General features: G+C 46.0%; 1 protein-coding gene across 1 annotated transcript; it reads left to right on the forward strand.

The window, feature by feature from the left end:
* Positions 1–7,379: 7,379 nt before the first annotated feature.
* LOC136529225 (squamosa promoter-binding-like protein 10) lies at positions 7,380–11,149 on the forward strand. Its single transcript, XM_066522318.1, has 3 exons — positions 7,380–8,195; positions 9,870–10,051; positions 10,223–11,149. Exons 1-3 carry the CDS (start codon positions 7,510–7,512, stop codon positions 10,621–10,623), a joined length of 1,269 nt encoding a protein of 422 aa, XP_066378415.1. The 5' UTR covers positions 7,380–7,509; the 3' UTR covers positions 10,624–11,149.
* Positions 11,150–14,732: the final 3,583 nt, after the last annotated feature.

The raw sequence follows: 14,732 nt of genomic DNA on the forward strand, positions 1-14,732 counted from the left end.
CATGATCCACAATCCGCCTACCTCAATATCCTTTTTGTATTTCTAATTTCTTAGCTTTAGTATTACAAAAAAAAAAATCATTAGAAACTTGTCATCCATTAACCTTCTTGTCAAGTTTAGATTATTAATTAACTAGCAATTAAGTATCACTAACTAATTTCATTGAAATTATTTAATTATGGGATGCCATGTGACAATCAAACTAACGAGTCGCTATAGTAGGTAATTTTGCTTTATGGATTCATTAACCATCCTTTATTGGCCATGATCAAATTGGAATCATTAATTGCAATTCATGAGGTGATGTTCTGCATGTCTGTTGTTCACTACTGCAGAATGGACTTGTTGTCCCGGGCGGTAACGGCCTTTAGTCCCGGTTACCGCGCCGGGACAACGATCCCGGGACTAAAGGTGGAACCTTCAGTCCCGGGTCATTGAGCCGGGACTAAAGAGGGACCTTGGTTGGTGTTACCAACCGGGACTAAAGGCCCTCCAGCCGAGCAAACGTGGCCGCACCCTTTAGTCTCGGTTGGTAACCCCAACCGGGACTAAAGGTTCCTTTTCTTTTTCTTTTTTTTTTGTTTAATTTGTTTTAGTTCAGTTACACATATTTGTTTAATATATAATATGTTTTTATGTACGTATTCTATGCTGCTAATATAAATACACGCACGCATATAATTACATCTAATTCTCATCTCGAGCATTATTATATTCGAATAAAGTATGAAACTATATATATTATAGATATATATGTATATATACAACACTTTCATAATCTTGTTCTCGAAAATAACGATATCAATAAACATTTAATTTACATCATTAGTTCCTTAGGATCAAAGTAGAACTCGCCATTGAGATTTAGCACTTTTTTCTAGAAGATATCCTGCTATTGACTCTTGAACTGCTTTCAGATGGTCTTTTTGTATGACCCTTCAGTTTCAACCATTCAGTCTTGTATTTGAAATAAAAGGAAAAGTATTAATACATATATATATTCATTTAAAAATAAATAAAAAATTGATATATACGTACTCTGAGGACATCTTCAGGAGTTCTTCTTATGTGTGCAGTGATAAATTCACAAACGTAGTATCCACATGAGTTATTACCTGGTTCCTGCCGCAAACACCACTGTACGAGAAGAAGATTATTCTCATCATCTCACACGTAAATTGAAGTATGATATAGTAATTAAACACGTGGGGAAGTATATATAGTACAACTTACTGGTATTTTAACTACATTAAGTGGTGTCTTGCAATCCTTGCGGTGTTGCCGAATAAACTCTTTCCAAACCCTGTGCGACCAATAATGTACGATCGTTAATAAATTATGGCAAAGTCTATTCAATAATAGTTGTGCGCGAGAGATCGAAATTACCCCTGGATAATGTCTATCATATCTTGGTATAGTGCTCGCTCTTTTCTCAATGAGTCCAAGATTACTAACTGACTTGAGTTTAACTCAATGACAATGAGTATCCAGTGAAACCTGCATTGGTTTATACATACACGTACATGCATATAAGTTGTATTGATATTACATAAAATGTGTAGACTACATTATTATTAACACTTACTCAAAGTTGTACGGGAAAAGTATTGTTGTCTTGTCGTGCTGCTTCACGAAGAACTTCATGATATTCGTCTGTGCTTCAGATACCCAGTGCTCCTTGACAATAATATCGGTTTTGAATACGATATAAGGATCAATGAAGCCAACACTGATGTCTTGTATTCTTTGGAGCTCTGAACATCTGGAATCTGTATATAAATATAAGTTACATGTGAGGATAATTATATACACGTACGCATGGAAGTGAGTTTATTAAATAAAAGTAAAAATCACTTACAAACAAAAGGAGCTAATGATTGATTTGTCCAGAGCGTCCAAGTGGTATAGTTGATGCAATTCTTCGAAACTAATATGTAAGATGTCATCGCCACAGGAAGTAATGATGGTCTCTAAATCTGACAAAGATCCACTGCTCACCCCTGCCACACGCCTACATGTACCACTTGTTGAGCAAGTACATTTGCGTACCTAATTCATTCAGAGCCACAGGGTTGTACAGACTTTTATCAAATTTATAAGTCTTCTAGGTATCAACTTCCAGGTTCTGGATTAGGAGCTTTGCCCATTACTTGATCCAAGGTTAAACCAGTTTGTTCAAAAAAAGCATTAAGGTCTTGAACCGACACTTCTCCAGAGTTGTCTGGTCGATAGACTTCTATGTTGGAACCATATTCATTAGCAACAACAAGATTTTGCATTGGTTGCCTTTGTTGTCCGAGCTGTGGGAACATCCTTCCCTGATGCTCTTTTCCTTTTCTTATGTGCATCATGTGACTTCACGAGGGAGCGATCATAGTCGGATAGTGGCGGAGGCTTACGAACTTCAAGCATCTTTTTCTTGTGAGCTTCGACCTTCTGCCTCAGCTGATCTTGTGGTATGTAAAAGTACGACTTCTCCTTAAGCTTCGCTTGTCTCTGCTTTTGGATATCTATAAAAAAAATCTTTTACTTTTTTGTCTTCTTCAGCTGCTATTTGCTCATCAGTCTTTTCAGAAAGTATTTCTTGAGAAATAACTCTTTTTTTGGGGTCTTCTTTGCCGCCGGGACCTTAGACGTCTTTGTAGTGCGTCGCTGTGGAGGGGGTGGGGGCGGTGTTGGAGACCGGCGTGGAGGCGATGAGGCCGGTGTTGGAGTCCGGCGTGGAGGCATTGGAGATCGTTGTGGAGGCGGTGGGGCCGGTGTAGAAGTTAGAGATCGTTGTGGAGGCGATGGAGCCGGTGTAGGACTTGGAGATCGCCGTGGGGATGAAGTCGTCTCGCCCCCTGCGACGCTGTGATGAGATGGGGAATGAATGATTGGGCTAGGCTGGGGGGAGACCCTGCTACAAAAACAAGTTGTGGGTCAATTATTTTTGAAGCCAATATAAAATTTATGGAAAATAATATTTCATTCACTTTCATTCGTACCTAGGGTGAGGTAGGGGAAGCGGTGGCGCCCCAGGAATGATGATGAAGCGTTTGCGCCATGAATAAATGTCTTCTCTGCTTCTCCTAGTGTCTTTTCTCCCATCACCGCCTTCAATGTCAAGAGGAATATTGTTGTAACCTTTGAGCACTCTATCGACCGAGACGCTAGCATATCCAGGTTGAATAACTGACCTATGGATCCGGTACCAGTTGTCATCTACTTTCTATACTTATTTTTGCAAACTAGTGTAAATTTCACATTTTCTAAAATAATATATTTAAACAAAACTAAAATTATTTATTTATCTAACTAAACCATGAAATATGTACTATGTACAATAGTAAAATACCAAACTATCAAGTGGTTTTACTATTGTAAATCATCATGTGATTTTGAGCTAAAAATGATATAGAAATCACATAGCTCAAAAACATGTTTCAATAAATAACCATCCGTACTAGTTGACCTTGCTTACGTGATCATCTCGACGAGCATTTCTCCACCGGACGGCACCGTACTTGGCCAAGGAAGAGCTTTGATTCTACGAGGAAGGCAACACGGTCTTCCACGACCGTTGTCGCTCTCCCTCGTAGAATCAAAGCTCCTCCTTGACATCCGTTACCGCTCGGCAGAGAACATGCTCGCCGAAATGAACACGGTCCGCAAGTTCAACTAGTATGGATTTTCTATAATTTTTTAACTATTTTCTAAGTTTTTCATTTCATGGAAAATTTAATTCTAAAAAATAAAAGGCATGATTTCTAAGTATTTCATTTCATGGAAAAAATAATTCTAAGTGACCTGCTCGATATCGGCGAGCTCGCGGGCGTTTAGGTTGCCGAGGATAGTAACATTTGTAGATGACATTTGTAGGTCTGAAGTTATCAAATACCCATCAAATTATAGCTCAAAAACATGTTTCAATAAATAACCATCCGTACTAGTTGACCTTGCTTATGTGATCATCTCGGCGAGCATTTCTCCACCGGACGGCACCATACTTGGCCAAGGAAGAGCTCCGATTCTACGAGAAAGGGAACACGGTCTTCCACGACCGTTGCCGCTCTCCCTCGTAGAATCAAAGCTCCTCCTTGACGTCCGTTATCGCTCGGCAGAGAACATGCTCGCCGAGCTGAACACGGTCCGCAAGTTCAACTAGTACGGATTTTCTACAATTTTCTAACTATTTTCTAAGTTTTTTATTTCATAGAAAAATTAATTCTAAGATCACGTAAGCCGCCGGGGACGAGGATGGCGCGTGCTCCAGCGAGGACGAGCGAGGCGTGATTTTGATGAACTAATTTAACTTTTGTTTATCCAAACATATATGCAAATCATCATGTGATTTTGAGCTAAAGATGACATATAAAATCATAATAAAGTCCAACATATAAAGTTACACATGCATCTACATCGCAAAATGAGATAAGCTACTGATTAAACATAAGAGGATTAAGTTTGTTACCTCCAAAATCGAAGAGCGACACCAATAAAGGGGGAGAGAGCAAGAACAACAGCAAGCTGAAGAACAGAGGCAGTGAGTTTGAATGGAATGGCTCGGGCTCGGGGAGGAAGAAATGAGCTGGTCTATAGGCCGGGATAATTAGTCCCGGTTAGGGGGCCAAACCGGGACTAAAGATTAATTTTTATTCCCGGGGCATCACCCAAACCAGGACTAAAGATCCCTGCCCCGCGGACGACCGTTGGGCAGGGACCTTTAGTCCCGGTTGGTATACCAACCTGGGACTAAAGGGTCCTTTAGTCCCTGGAGGCAAAAAAAATGCCGAGGCTAATGCCAAATTAGGGACATCGTTCTAAAGTCTGTTCTCTTAGCAGGTGGTTACTAGGCTATGTGTTCACGTTTGTACTATATATCTCTATATGGGAAATTAAATTTTGTTACCAACTGTATGGAGAATGAAGAGGACCTATATGTAGGCTTTAGCTAGTCCTGCAGTGCTTTAATGCCATATTTCTGCATGTTACTGTATTACGAACTCTTTCCTCTAAGGATTAGCTTGGAAAGTTCATCTACATACTTATCATTTCTTCTGCACACAATGGCTAAAATCTTGTGGTATGTATATATAAGTCTGTAACTCGTCATATATACACGCAGTATGCAATTGTTTTGTAAAACATCATCTACCTTGATAGGCCACGACATTTACCTTAATAGTCCTAAAATGTACTACAACAATCACCCCACCCCACCCAAAAAAGAGCCTAATATATAATTTGTTTGAAATGCCATATACATTACTACAAAAGAGATTTTAGGAGACACGCTCTCCGATTAGATTAACAGAGGCAGGTATATTTTTTGACCTTGCCTCTGAAAATAGCGAGACGGGCTCCAAGCAAATACCCACCTTGATCTGTTAATCATTTACAGAGGCAGACGTCCTAAGGTGGTTGCCTATGTTAATTATCGTTTAAACAGAGAGGCAGGCGTCCTATGTAAATTCTTTGATTTTTTTCTAATTTAAAACTTACAATTTTAAACGACCCTGGATGTTAAGATATAGTCTACACCAAAGTTGTAGTTCGCAATGCGATCTATAAGTCTGTTAGTTGACTAGCTAGCTTATAGATTGAAGTCGTTTAGAGCACCAAATATGTGTTTTAAATTCTTAGATTTTGAAGTTTAGATTTAAGATTTTCAAAACGATCTGAAATGTTTACATGATCAATACCACAGTTGTAGAAGTTGACGTGATCTACAACTTTGAAGCTGACAAGTTTTTTTTATTTGAAGTCAATTACCATCTCAAATATTCATTTTAAGTTCTCAGATCTTTATATTGAAATTTTTATTTTTTTAAAAAAAATATCAAATGGAGACACGACCTGCAACAAAATTATACTATTCGACAAGATATAAAACTTTGTAGCTGAATCTTTTTTTTATTTGAAGTCATTTTGTGCCAAAAATATTCGATACAAGATTACTAAATGACCCATTACTAATAGAGATGGACATCTTAATCTGACTGCCTCTAAAAGAACATTTCGCAGAGGCCAGCCTCTGTTAATAGAATGCCTTAGAAAATAGCCCATTTCCACCCTGTTAATAGAATGTCATTGCAAATGGCCTCGCTGAAAATGCTTTTTGCTATAGTTATATACTTTTCTCTGCAACAATTACTAATTCATGCATGGTGCAAAGAGTTATCAACATATGCAAATATATCGCTCACTCAAGGAGCCATCCTGACCAACATTGAACCAAAAACGAAAGTTTAGTTCGACCATTTTGAGTTCGTGAACGGAGGAAAGCGTGTCTGCCTATGCCCTAGGCCCTCCTGCATCTGCATGGGTCGAACTGTGTTCGTCTGCACAGGAAACAGAAAGGCCCTGGTCTAGTTAGCTACTAGTCATTGCTGTTGCTATGGCCCTCGTTAAAAAAATAAGCCAAAATACTGTTCCGACTAATTTATTATGAAAGAAAAATATTATTCTGATTAAAACAACAAGCTAAAAAAGAACATAGCCATAGCAAACTTTCCGATCCCTGCCCGGCCAGGGACTACATGCCAAAGGCTAACTACATACACAATCTTTCGACCACTCATGAGGCAGCAGCACGTGGCAAAGCAGGATTGCCATAGTAAAAATGTTTTGTCATGCATGCTGCTGGAAGAAATGTGGAAAAAGGAAAGCCATGGTTTCCTGTCTTCTGTATATTTGTTCGAGTTCATAAAACACAAGAACACTGTAATATGTCTTTCTCTTCCTCCAATCTTATGTATGCTTTATTTGGCACAGCTCTATTTCATTGGTGGAGCTATTTTTTTTTTAGCTTCGGCTCCACGAGCTCTACCAGTAAAGTTAGAGCTGTTCTTGTAAAGCGTTTGACAAAACAACTCAACATTACAGACCTCCTTAAAACATATTTTCACATAATCCCACGCATGGCCCAGCTCCATCTCTCATCCAACCTTTCGCGAGAGCATGCATGTTTTAAGGAGGTCCGTACATAGAGCTGTTTTATTTTAACCGATGGAGGAGCTATCCAAACGGGATCATAATGGTTGCGTGGAAACACTGCATTGTATACAATGGTTGCCTGAAAAAATACAAATTCAAGGAAAATAGGTAGGCGAAATGAATAGTTTGTGTCACGCATCTCTTCCCGTCGCTGCGTGTGTTTCTCTCTCCAAAACAACCATGGCGTGACTTGTAGCACCGAAACAGCAAGGGGCCTGATGAGGCGTCGCCCAGAGTGGCAGAGCCATGCCACTAGCGGACAAGCAAGCAGGCCAAGAGTTTTAATACTGACCAACGGACACACACGACACGATGGAGCACTCTCTCTCCTCCCCCACTGCCTTTTTAACCACCCCCTGCAGCGACAGCCTCCCTCCACTCGCTCATCTCACACTCCTCACTCAACCACTGCATCCAGCTCCAGCAGCTACCTCAGCTCGATCGTCCTCCCGATCCACCCGGCCCCGTGCTCCATCTCGCTCCACTCACGAGAGCTAGCTTGAGCGGCGGCAAACGGCCGGCACGAAGGAGATGATGAGCGGGAGGCTGAACGTGGCCACGTCCGCCTCGCCGGGCGACGACTTCCCGTTCGCGCCCATGCAGCAGCAGCCGCCGCCGCCCTACGTCGGGTTCGAGCACGGCGTGGCGGGCGGCGGTGGCGTCCAGCGCGGCGGCAGAGGTGTGCAGGTGCAGCAGCACCACCTCTACGACGGGCTCGACTTCGCCGCGGCGCTGCAGTTCCAGCAGGAGGCGCCCCACCACCACCAGCAGCTGCTGACGCTGCCGTCCAGCCTCGGCCCCATGGCGCCGCCGCCGCTGCCGATGCCGATGCCGCTGCAGATGCCTGGGATGGCCGGCGACCACGTGTACCCGGCGCTCGGGATGGTGAAGCGCGAGGGCGTCGGCATCGGCGTCGGCGAGGACGGCGCGGCCGCCGGGAGGATCGGGCTCAACCTCGGCCGCCGCACCTACTTCTCCCCCGGGGACATGCTGGCCGTGGACCGGCTCCTGATGCGGTCCCGCCTCGGCGGAGTGTTCGGACTCGGCTTCGGCGGCGCGCACCACCAGCCCCCGCGCTGCCAGGCCGAGGGCTGCAAGGCCGACCTCTCCGGCGCCAAGCACTACCACCGCCGCCACAAGGTCTGCGAGTACCACGCCAAGGCCTCCGTCGTCGCCGCCGGCGGCAAGCAGCAGCGCTTCTGCCAGCAATGCAGCAGGTACGTACTACCTACGTCGTCGCCGTAGCCCTCGTCGATCTCTTCCCCTCTCTCTCTCTCTCCCTAACTACTAGCTACTAGGCCCTAGACCTCATTGTAGCTCACTCTAGGTAGCGGCGCAAGCACACATGCACACAGCACGTACGGTTTTAGTGCCTCTTCATTCCTGCATCGAACCATTGACACGGACGGACATGGTAAGCTAGCCACCGAGTAGGGCCGCGTTTAGTTCGGCCCCAGATTTGGCGCCGCCCAAATTCGCGGCACTGTTGCGGCACTGTAGCGTTTTGTTTTTACTTGGTAATAATTTTCTAATCATTGATTAATTAGGCTCAAAACGTTCGTCTCGCAAAGTACAACTAAACTGTGCAATTAGTTTTTGATTTCGTCAACATTTAGTACTCCATACATGTACCATAAGTTTGATGTGACAGGGAATCTTCTTTTTGCATAGTGCCAAATTCTGGAATTTGGATGAACTAAACTTGCCTAGCTTGCAAACAAGCTGAAAAAGCATAGCACGTACGGAACCATAGCCAGAGCCAGCCGCTGCTGGTCTACAGCTCTGCTCTCCACCACGCTGGACGGACGCTAGCTGGTCTTCCCTTTCCCTGCCCGGCCTGCTTTTCAGAGCTCGGAGAGCTGACGGACATGCGTGCTTTTGGTTCGTGTTCCTTGTCTCTTGCGGCCATGGAAGGCTGCAGTGCAGGCTCCTGCAACCATGCATGCGATGCGTATCGAAAAGCAACTTCACTTGCACAGCCACAGCCCACAGACACGACACGCCCACCAAGCTTGTTGACTGTTGCTCCATCAAGCATAAAATAAACTGAAAAAAAACGCAAGCGTGTACGGAGTAGGAGTAGTAGGATGCAATCATGCAATGCAAAAGCAGGTCGATCAGCTCGGTTCTTGTCGCGTTGTTGCAAACTGTAGGATCGTGGATTCTGCCGTTGGTTTTCAGTGCCCGTTTTTCCCAAAATTTTGTAAAATTTTTTAAGATTTTCTGTCACATCGAATCTTTGGACGCATGCCTGAAGCATTAAATATAAATAAAAAATAAAACTAATTACATAGTTTAGACGACGATACGAATTTTTTAAGCCTAATTAGACTATGATTGAACACTAATTATCAAATAATAACAAAAGTACTACAGTACCATTTCCTAAACAATTTTGCCAATTAAACAAGGCCCTAGCCTCTCTCTTTCAGCTTATTCTCTCTCAGAATATTTCATCCGATGTACCGCTCGAACAGGGCTTGCTCTCTCTGGTCTCGGGATCGCTGGGGTAAATCATGAATGAATCTCGAAGGGAAAGGCTGCGTCTGCGTAGTGGCTGATCTAGCTGAGCTCGCTTTGCTTTAGCTGCAGACTGGCAGTGGCTGCATGCAGTGCAGTATCTCGGGCCAGGTCTGGGCGTATCTCAGCGCCTGCTTTACGTACTCTTTATCCCTGCATTGACCAACGCGGCTAGTGGACCAGTCGTTCACCGAGTCCAGTTCAGTTAGTTCAGTGTGATACGATACGACTGCAGCAAAGTGTATTTGGTTGATGTGTTCATCCAGCTTTTCAAGGCCGTATACGTATAGTATAGCTAACAGTATACATGTAAACGACAGAAAGCGCCTAGCTATACTGAGATTTTGTCTGTTGAATTGGTGCGTGGCTAGGTTTCACGTGCTGTCAGAGTTCGACGAGGTCAAGAGGAGCTGCCGGAAGCGGCTGGCCGAGCACAACCGCCGCCGCCGGAAGCCGGCCACCACCGCGTCATCCAAGGACGCCGCGTCGCCGCCTGCCATCAAGAAGCCCAACGGCGGCTCCATCACAAGCTCTTACTCCACTGACAACAAGAGTAAGCATATATGCATGCTTAGTTTTCATGCTTGTCCCGTACGTCTTACGATTAATCTTGTTGCCTTGACTTGACATGATATATGGATCGATCATTGATTATATTTCACCGGAATTACATATCTGGTCTGACCTGGGCATGCAATGCAACTTGTGTGTGATGGATGGGCAGACCTGAGCACGGCCAAGTCGACCATGTCATCGAACACGAGCAGCGTGATCAGCTGCCTGGACCAGGCCGGCAACAAGCAACTGGCGAGGCCGACGCTGACCCTCGGCGCGTCGCAGGACAAGGATCACCACCAGCAGCTGAGCACCATGCTCCAGGTCCAAGCGGCCGGCGGCCACCACCAGGAGCAGCACTTCATAACCTCTCTGCAGGTGCACAACAATGGCGGCGGCGGTAACAACAACAACATCATCCTGTCGTGCTCCTCGGTGTGCTCCAGCGGCGCGCTGCCGTCGGCCAACGGCGAGGTCTCGGACCAGAACACCACCACTACCAACAACGGCAACGGCAACGGTGGCAGCAGCAACAACATGCATAACCTGTTCGAGGTGGACTTCATGTAGACCGTAGAGAGATCATCAGAGATGCAAAGCAAGCAAGCACGGGAGTACGTTCTTCTGGCAATGTGTCCTTGGTGTGTATCAGTGTAGGTAAAAAGGAATAGGAGAGAGAGAGTGAGAGAGCAAAAAAAGGTATGAAGTGAGAGGAGAAACAAGGAGGGAAAGAGAGAGAAAAGGGTGCAAAGGATTCCATCCATCCATCCATCACACTCCATCAGTAGCTAGCACTAGCAGCAAGCTCTGCAGGCTGTGCTGGTCTAGCAAAGGTAGCTGCTACCTCTTGTTGCAAGGTTCCATGGCTATAGCAAAGCCATGCATCCCGGAAGGCCCACTTGCAGTGGCTCTTTCTACCTGTCCTGCGCTGCAGCTGCAGCTGCACCCATTGCAAGACTTTCTACCTTTCCATTTCAAGCGGGATGTGTCTGCTATTTCACCTTTTTTTTCTCTACTAGTTTTTTTTTACTTGTTGCAAAGGTGCCGCATGAGGGTGTAGTGTGTGTGTTGTACTAATACCAAACTACCTGTTGTGTTTTACTGTCTCCAGCAATTAACAGATAAGATGACTTAGGCCATGTTTGGTTCTTATTGGAAAATTTTAGTCCCTGTCCCATCGGATATTTGGACATATGCATGAAGTATTAAATATAGACAAAAAAAATAACTAATTGCACAGATTGTGGCTAATTTGCGAGACGAATTTTTTAAGCCTAATTAGTCCATGATTTGACAATGTGATGCTACAGTAAATATGTGCTAATGGTGAATTAATTAGGCTTAATAAATTCGTCTCGTAAATTAGTCTACATCTATGTAATTAGTTTTATAATTAACTCATATTTAGTTCTCCTAAATAGCATCCGAACGTTCGATGTGACATGGACTAAAATTTAGTCTATAGAACCAAATACCCTTTAGCTCCATATCAGCAAGATTTACACTGCTGCATGCAGGCCCAGACAGAATCTTGCACCACTTCAAATTTTCGACAACGCAATCATGCAGCTAGATACACGGTCCATGTCTAGTATTTTGAAAATAAATAAAAGTGACGATGGACAGAGCTAGGTAGAGTAGAAACCATATGCACATATACATAACCATCGCAAGTTTTTACTCAGACTTACTGCATGTGAAATGTGGAGCACATCGCATTGGATCTGAGCAGTGGCGGGGGGAGAACCTTAAATTCACAAGCAAAGCAGCTGGGGCTAGCTCCTCCAGGCTACTAGGGCCTAGGGTGCCCAGCATGCAGCAGCATGCATGTCCCAGCAGATCGACCGAGTTCATTGATAGTGCCCTAGAAGGCTAGAAATCGAGATCGATCGACGGATATGAGTTACTCCCATGATTAATGATGTTTTTTTGGTGGTCTCTCTTTCCTGTAGCCGGCAGGCTTGTAGGATCGGATGGATCGCGAGATCCATGGATTAGTAGCTCCAGCTCCGGATACGACGTACAGCGAGTAAATTAACCTAGTCGATCGACCTAGGACGCGTGCATGCATGCATATGCATGAGTAGGTACGTACGAGTGTACGTGCCCCGGTATTGAATACGCCGGCGATCGATCCATCCATGCATGGGTGTGGAGAAGCGAGTGGCCGGCCGGAGACATGCAGCCTGTTAGTTTGTTGGTTTTAGTCAGCCCAAACTAGTTAGCTAATAGTGTTTTTCTCTCACAATAAACCAGCACCAGCCAGCCCAAACCAGCCCAGAAACCAACCAGCGAACAGGCCGATGGAGTGAGAGAGTTGAGTGCATGATGAATTATGACGTGGGTCTTGGTGGTGTTTGTTTGCCCCTTGTGAATTCAAGGCTGGCGGGGAAGGGCGTCATGCATGGCATGGCTTGCCGATTCGATCGATCGGTTGCATTGCATGCTCGATCGTCCTCCGGGCTCCGGCGATGGCTGCTAGCGAGGGCCGAGGGAGAGAGCTTGGACCACGCTGGCAGTATTAAAGAAGCGTACTTATTTCGCCAGGACCTGCATGCATCTGTGGGTGAAGATGCGGTGTACGGAAAGTCGATCCATGAGCTACTCTCTCCCTTAATCATAGGATGATCATGTGCTTAATGAAATTTTGCCTTTATGGCTGGGTTGATAATACTCATGAGATTGGGTAATAAACTGATGGGGCAACAGAAGGGATCGCCACCAGGAGATACTCGAACACCAAATCTCATGAGTCCTCCGTGTAACCGACTTTTTATTCAAATCCATAAGATGTGATGTCTCTAGACGCACGTACAACCATGCAGTAGTACTAGTGTTGAGAGAGAAAACTAAATACGTTTTTTTTGTCTTTGAACTAGACGTAGTTACGCCTTATATACTAATACAGAGGGAGTATTGTCAGGTGTTTCGAGTTACCACCGACAAGTAAATTTCTAATATTGCGCGTATCTGTCTCGGATGGTGTGCTTAGAGGACACGCGGTTTATACTGGTTGGGCAGAATGTCCCTACGTCCAGTTCATCGCTGCTGCTCATGTTACTAGCACCGAAAGTTTGTAGTAGGGGTTACAAACGGACGAGAGCGGGACATGTCCCAAGTCTTTGGTGGAAAGAGTGAACGGGTGTACCGAGAAGCTCGGTTACCGCTCAGTCGTGTGCTTGTGTTGTGTTCTGGTCGGTTCGAGGTTCGATGGGTTCGTGATGATTCAATCGGGTCTGGCCTGGATCGATCCGATGCCAGTCTTGGGGAGTCATGCTTTCCCTTTTATAGATCAAGAGAAAGCACGGGTTACAGCGGAGAAAAAGAGAAGAAACAAGAGGGAGAGAGCGACCATTAGGACCGCTGGATCCTTCTTATCCATCATGCGGGTCTCGCCGACCTTGTAGATGTCGACAGGGATGGCTCCACGTCGCGGCCCTGTACGTGACTAGCGCCATGCGCAGGCGTCGTCTGCCGATCATGGCGCTCCACTCCGTCTTGGCGGACGTCGTGGTCGGGCGTGGCAAAGCCCGTGGCCTTGGGGTCGAGCAAGGCGAAGCCCTCCCCTAGAGGCCAGGCGAGGCAGAGCTCAAACCCAAGTGTCGGGTGAGGCGGAGCACGTGGCCTTAGGGTCGGGCAAGGCGGAGTCCTTCCCTAGAGGTCAGGTGAGGCAGAGCCTTCCCCCGAAGGCCGGGCGAGGCGGAGCCCGCGTGTCCGGGCGTTGGTTGGAGCTGTAGTCGTGCTCTTGACTGCTTGAATGAATCAATGTTGATGATCATTAGCTCCTCCTCTTCGGGTGCCCTAGTATTAGTCCCCGACAGTAGCCCCCGAGCCTGTAGAGGAGTAGAAAACTCCTTTAGAGGTCTTTTCGAACGGGAGGACTCTGGTGGCCTTGGCCTTCCTTTGTCACCCACGGCATGTCCTGGGGACAGCGATTCCCTTTCGTTGTGATCGGACCCCTCAGGGGTGCAGCCGTGAGGTTTGGTGGTTCAGAAAAGGTGTTTCCTGATTTTGACCCCTATGGGGGTCTGTCATTCCATGACCGAGCGCTCGGCCTTTGTGCGAGTCCAACTTTCCTCGAGCCCCCCCTGGAGCAGGGGTCCGGTCGAGGATCGACTCGTCTTCGCGGTTGTCTTCCCTTAAGCGTTTTTTCTAATGAAAACGGAGGGGCCGAGCCATGTCAAGATTTTCCACTACGGACAAATCATGGTGCTCGGTGAGCTGTCAATGGGCTAGTCCGAGTGGGGCCCCGACATCCCGTTCGCGGGGATCTGGCTTGGGTCAGCTGGTGACCGGCTCCAGATTCTCAACAGTCAATCCATATAGTTCTCGGGACCATTCGACTGGTCCCGAGGGCTCTGTGCCTTTCTTTGAGAAAAAACCATGGATCGTATCTGATTGAGACTCGAACATGGGCCGGGATGCCCGTGGCGCTCGTGCGCCTGGGTACTGGCCGCTAGCGGGCCCATCCCTTTTCCACCCCTCACTCTAAAGGTGCTCGGAGCGGTTGTTGAACCCGTCGGTGAACCAACTTTCGAACTCCTAGGCCTAGATAGGCCGTAGTGGAGTTTTTAGCTCTGTATCCCTTACCTGTGATGGGTCATGGCCCGTCCGAAGAGGCGAAACGTTTGATGAGTTTTCCGAGGGAACGGACAGAGGTTGCATGTGGACGTCCCACG

Source organism: Miscanthus floridulus, chromosome 19 (genome assembly GCF_019320115.1).
Source record: "Miscanthus floridulus cultivar M001 chromosome 19, ASM1932011v1, whole genome shotgun sequence".
In the NCBI taxonomy this organism is placed as follows: Eukaryota; Viridiplantae; Streptophyta; class Magnoliopsida; order Poales; family Poaceae; genus Miscanthus; species Miscanthus floridulus.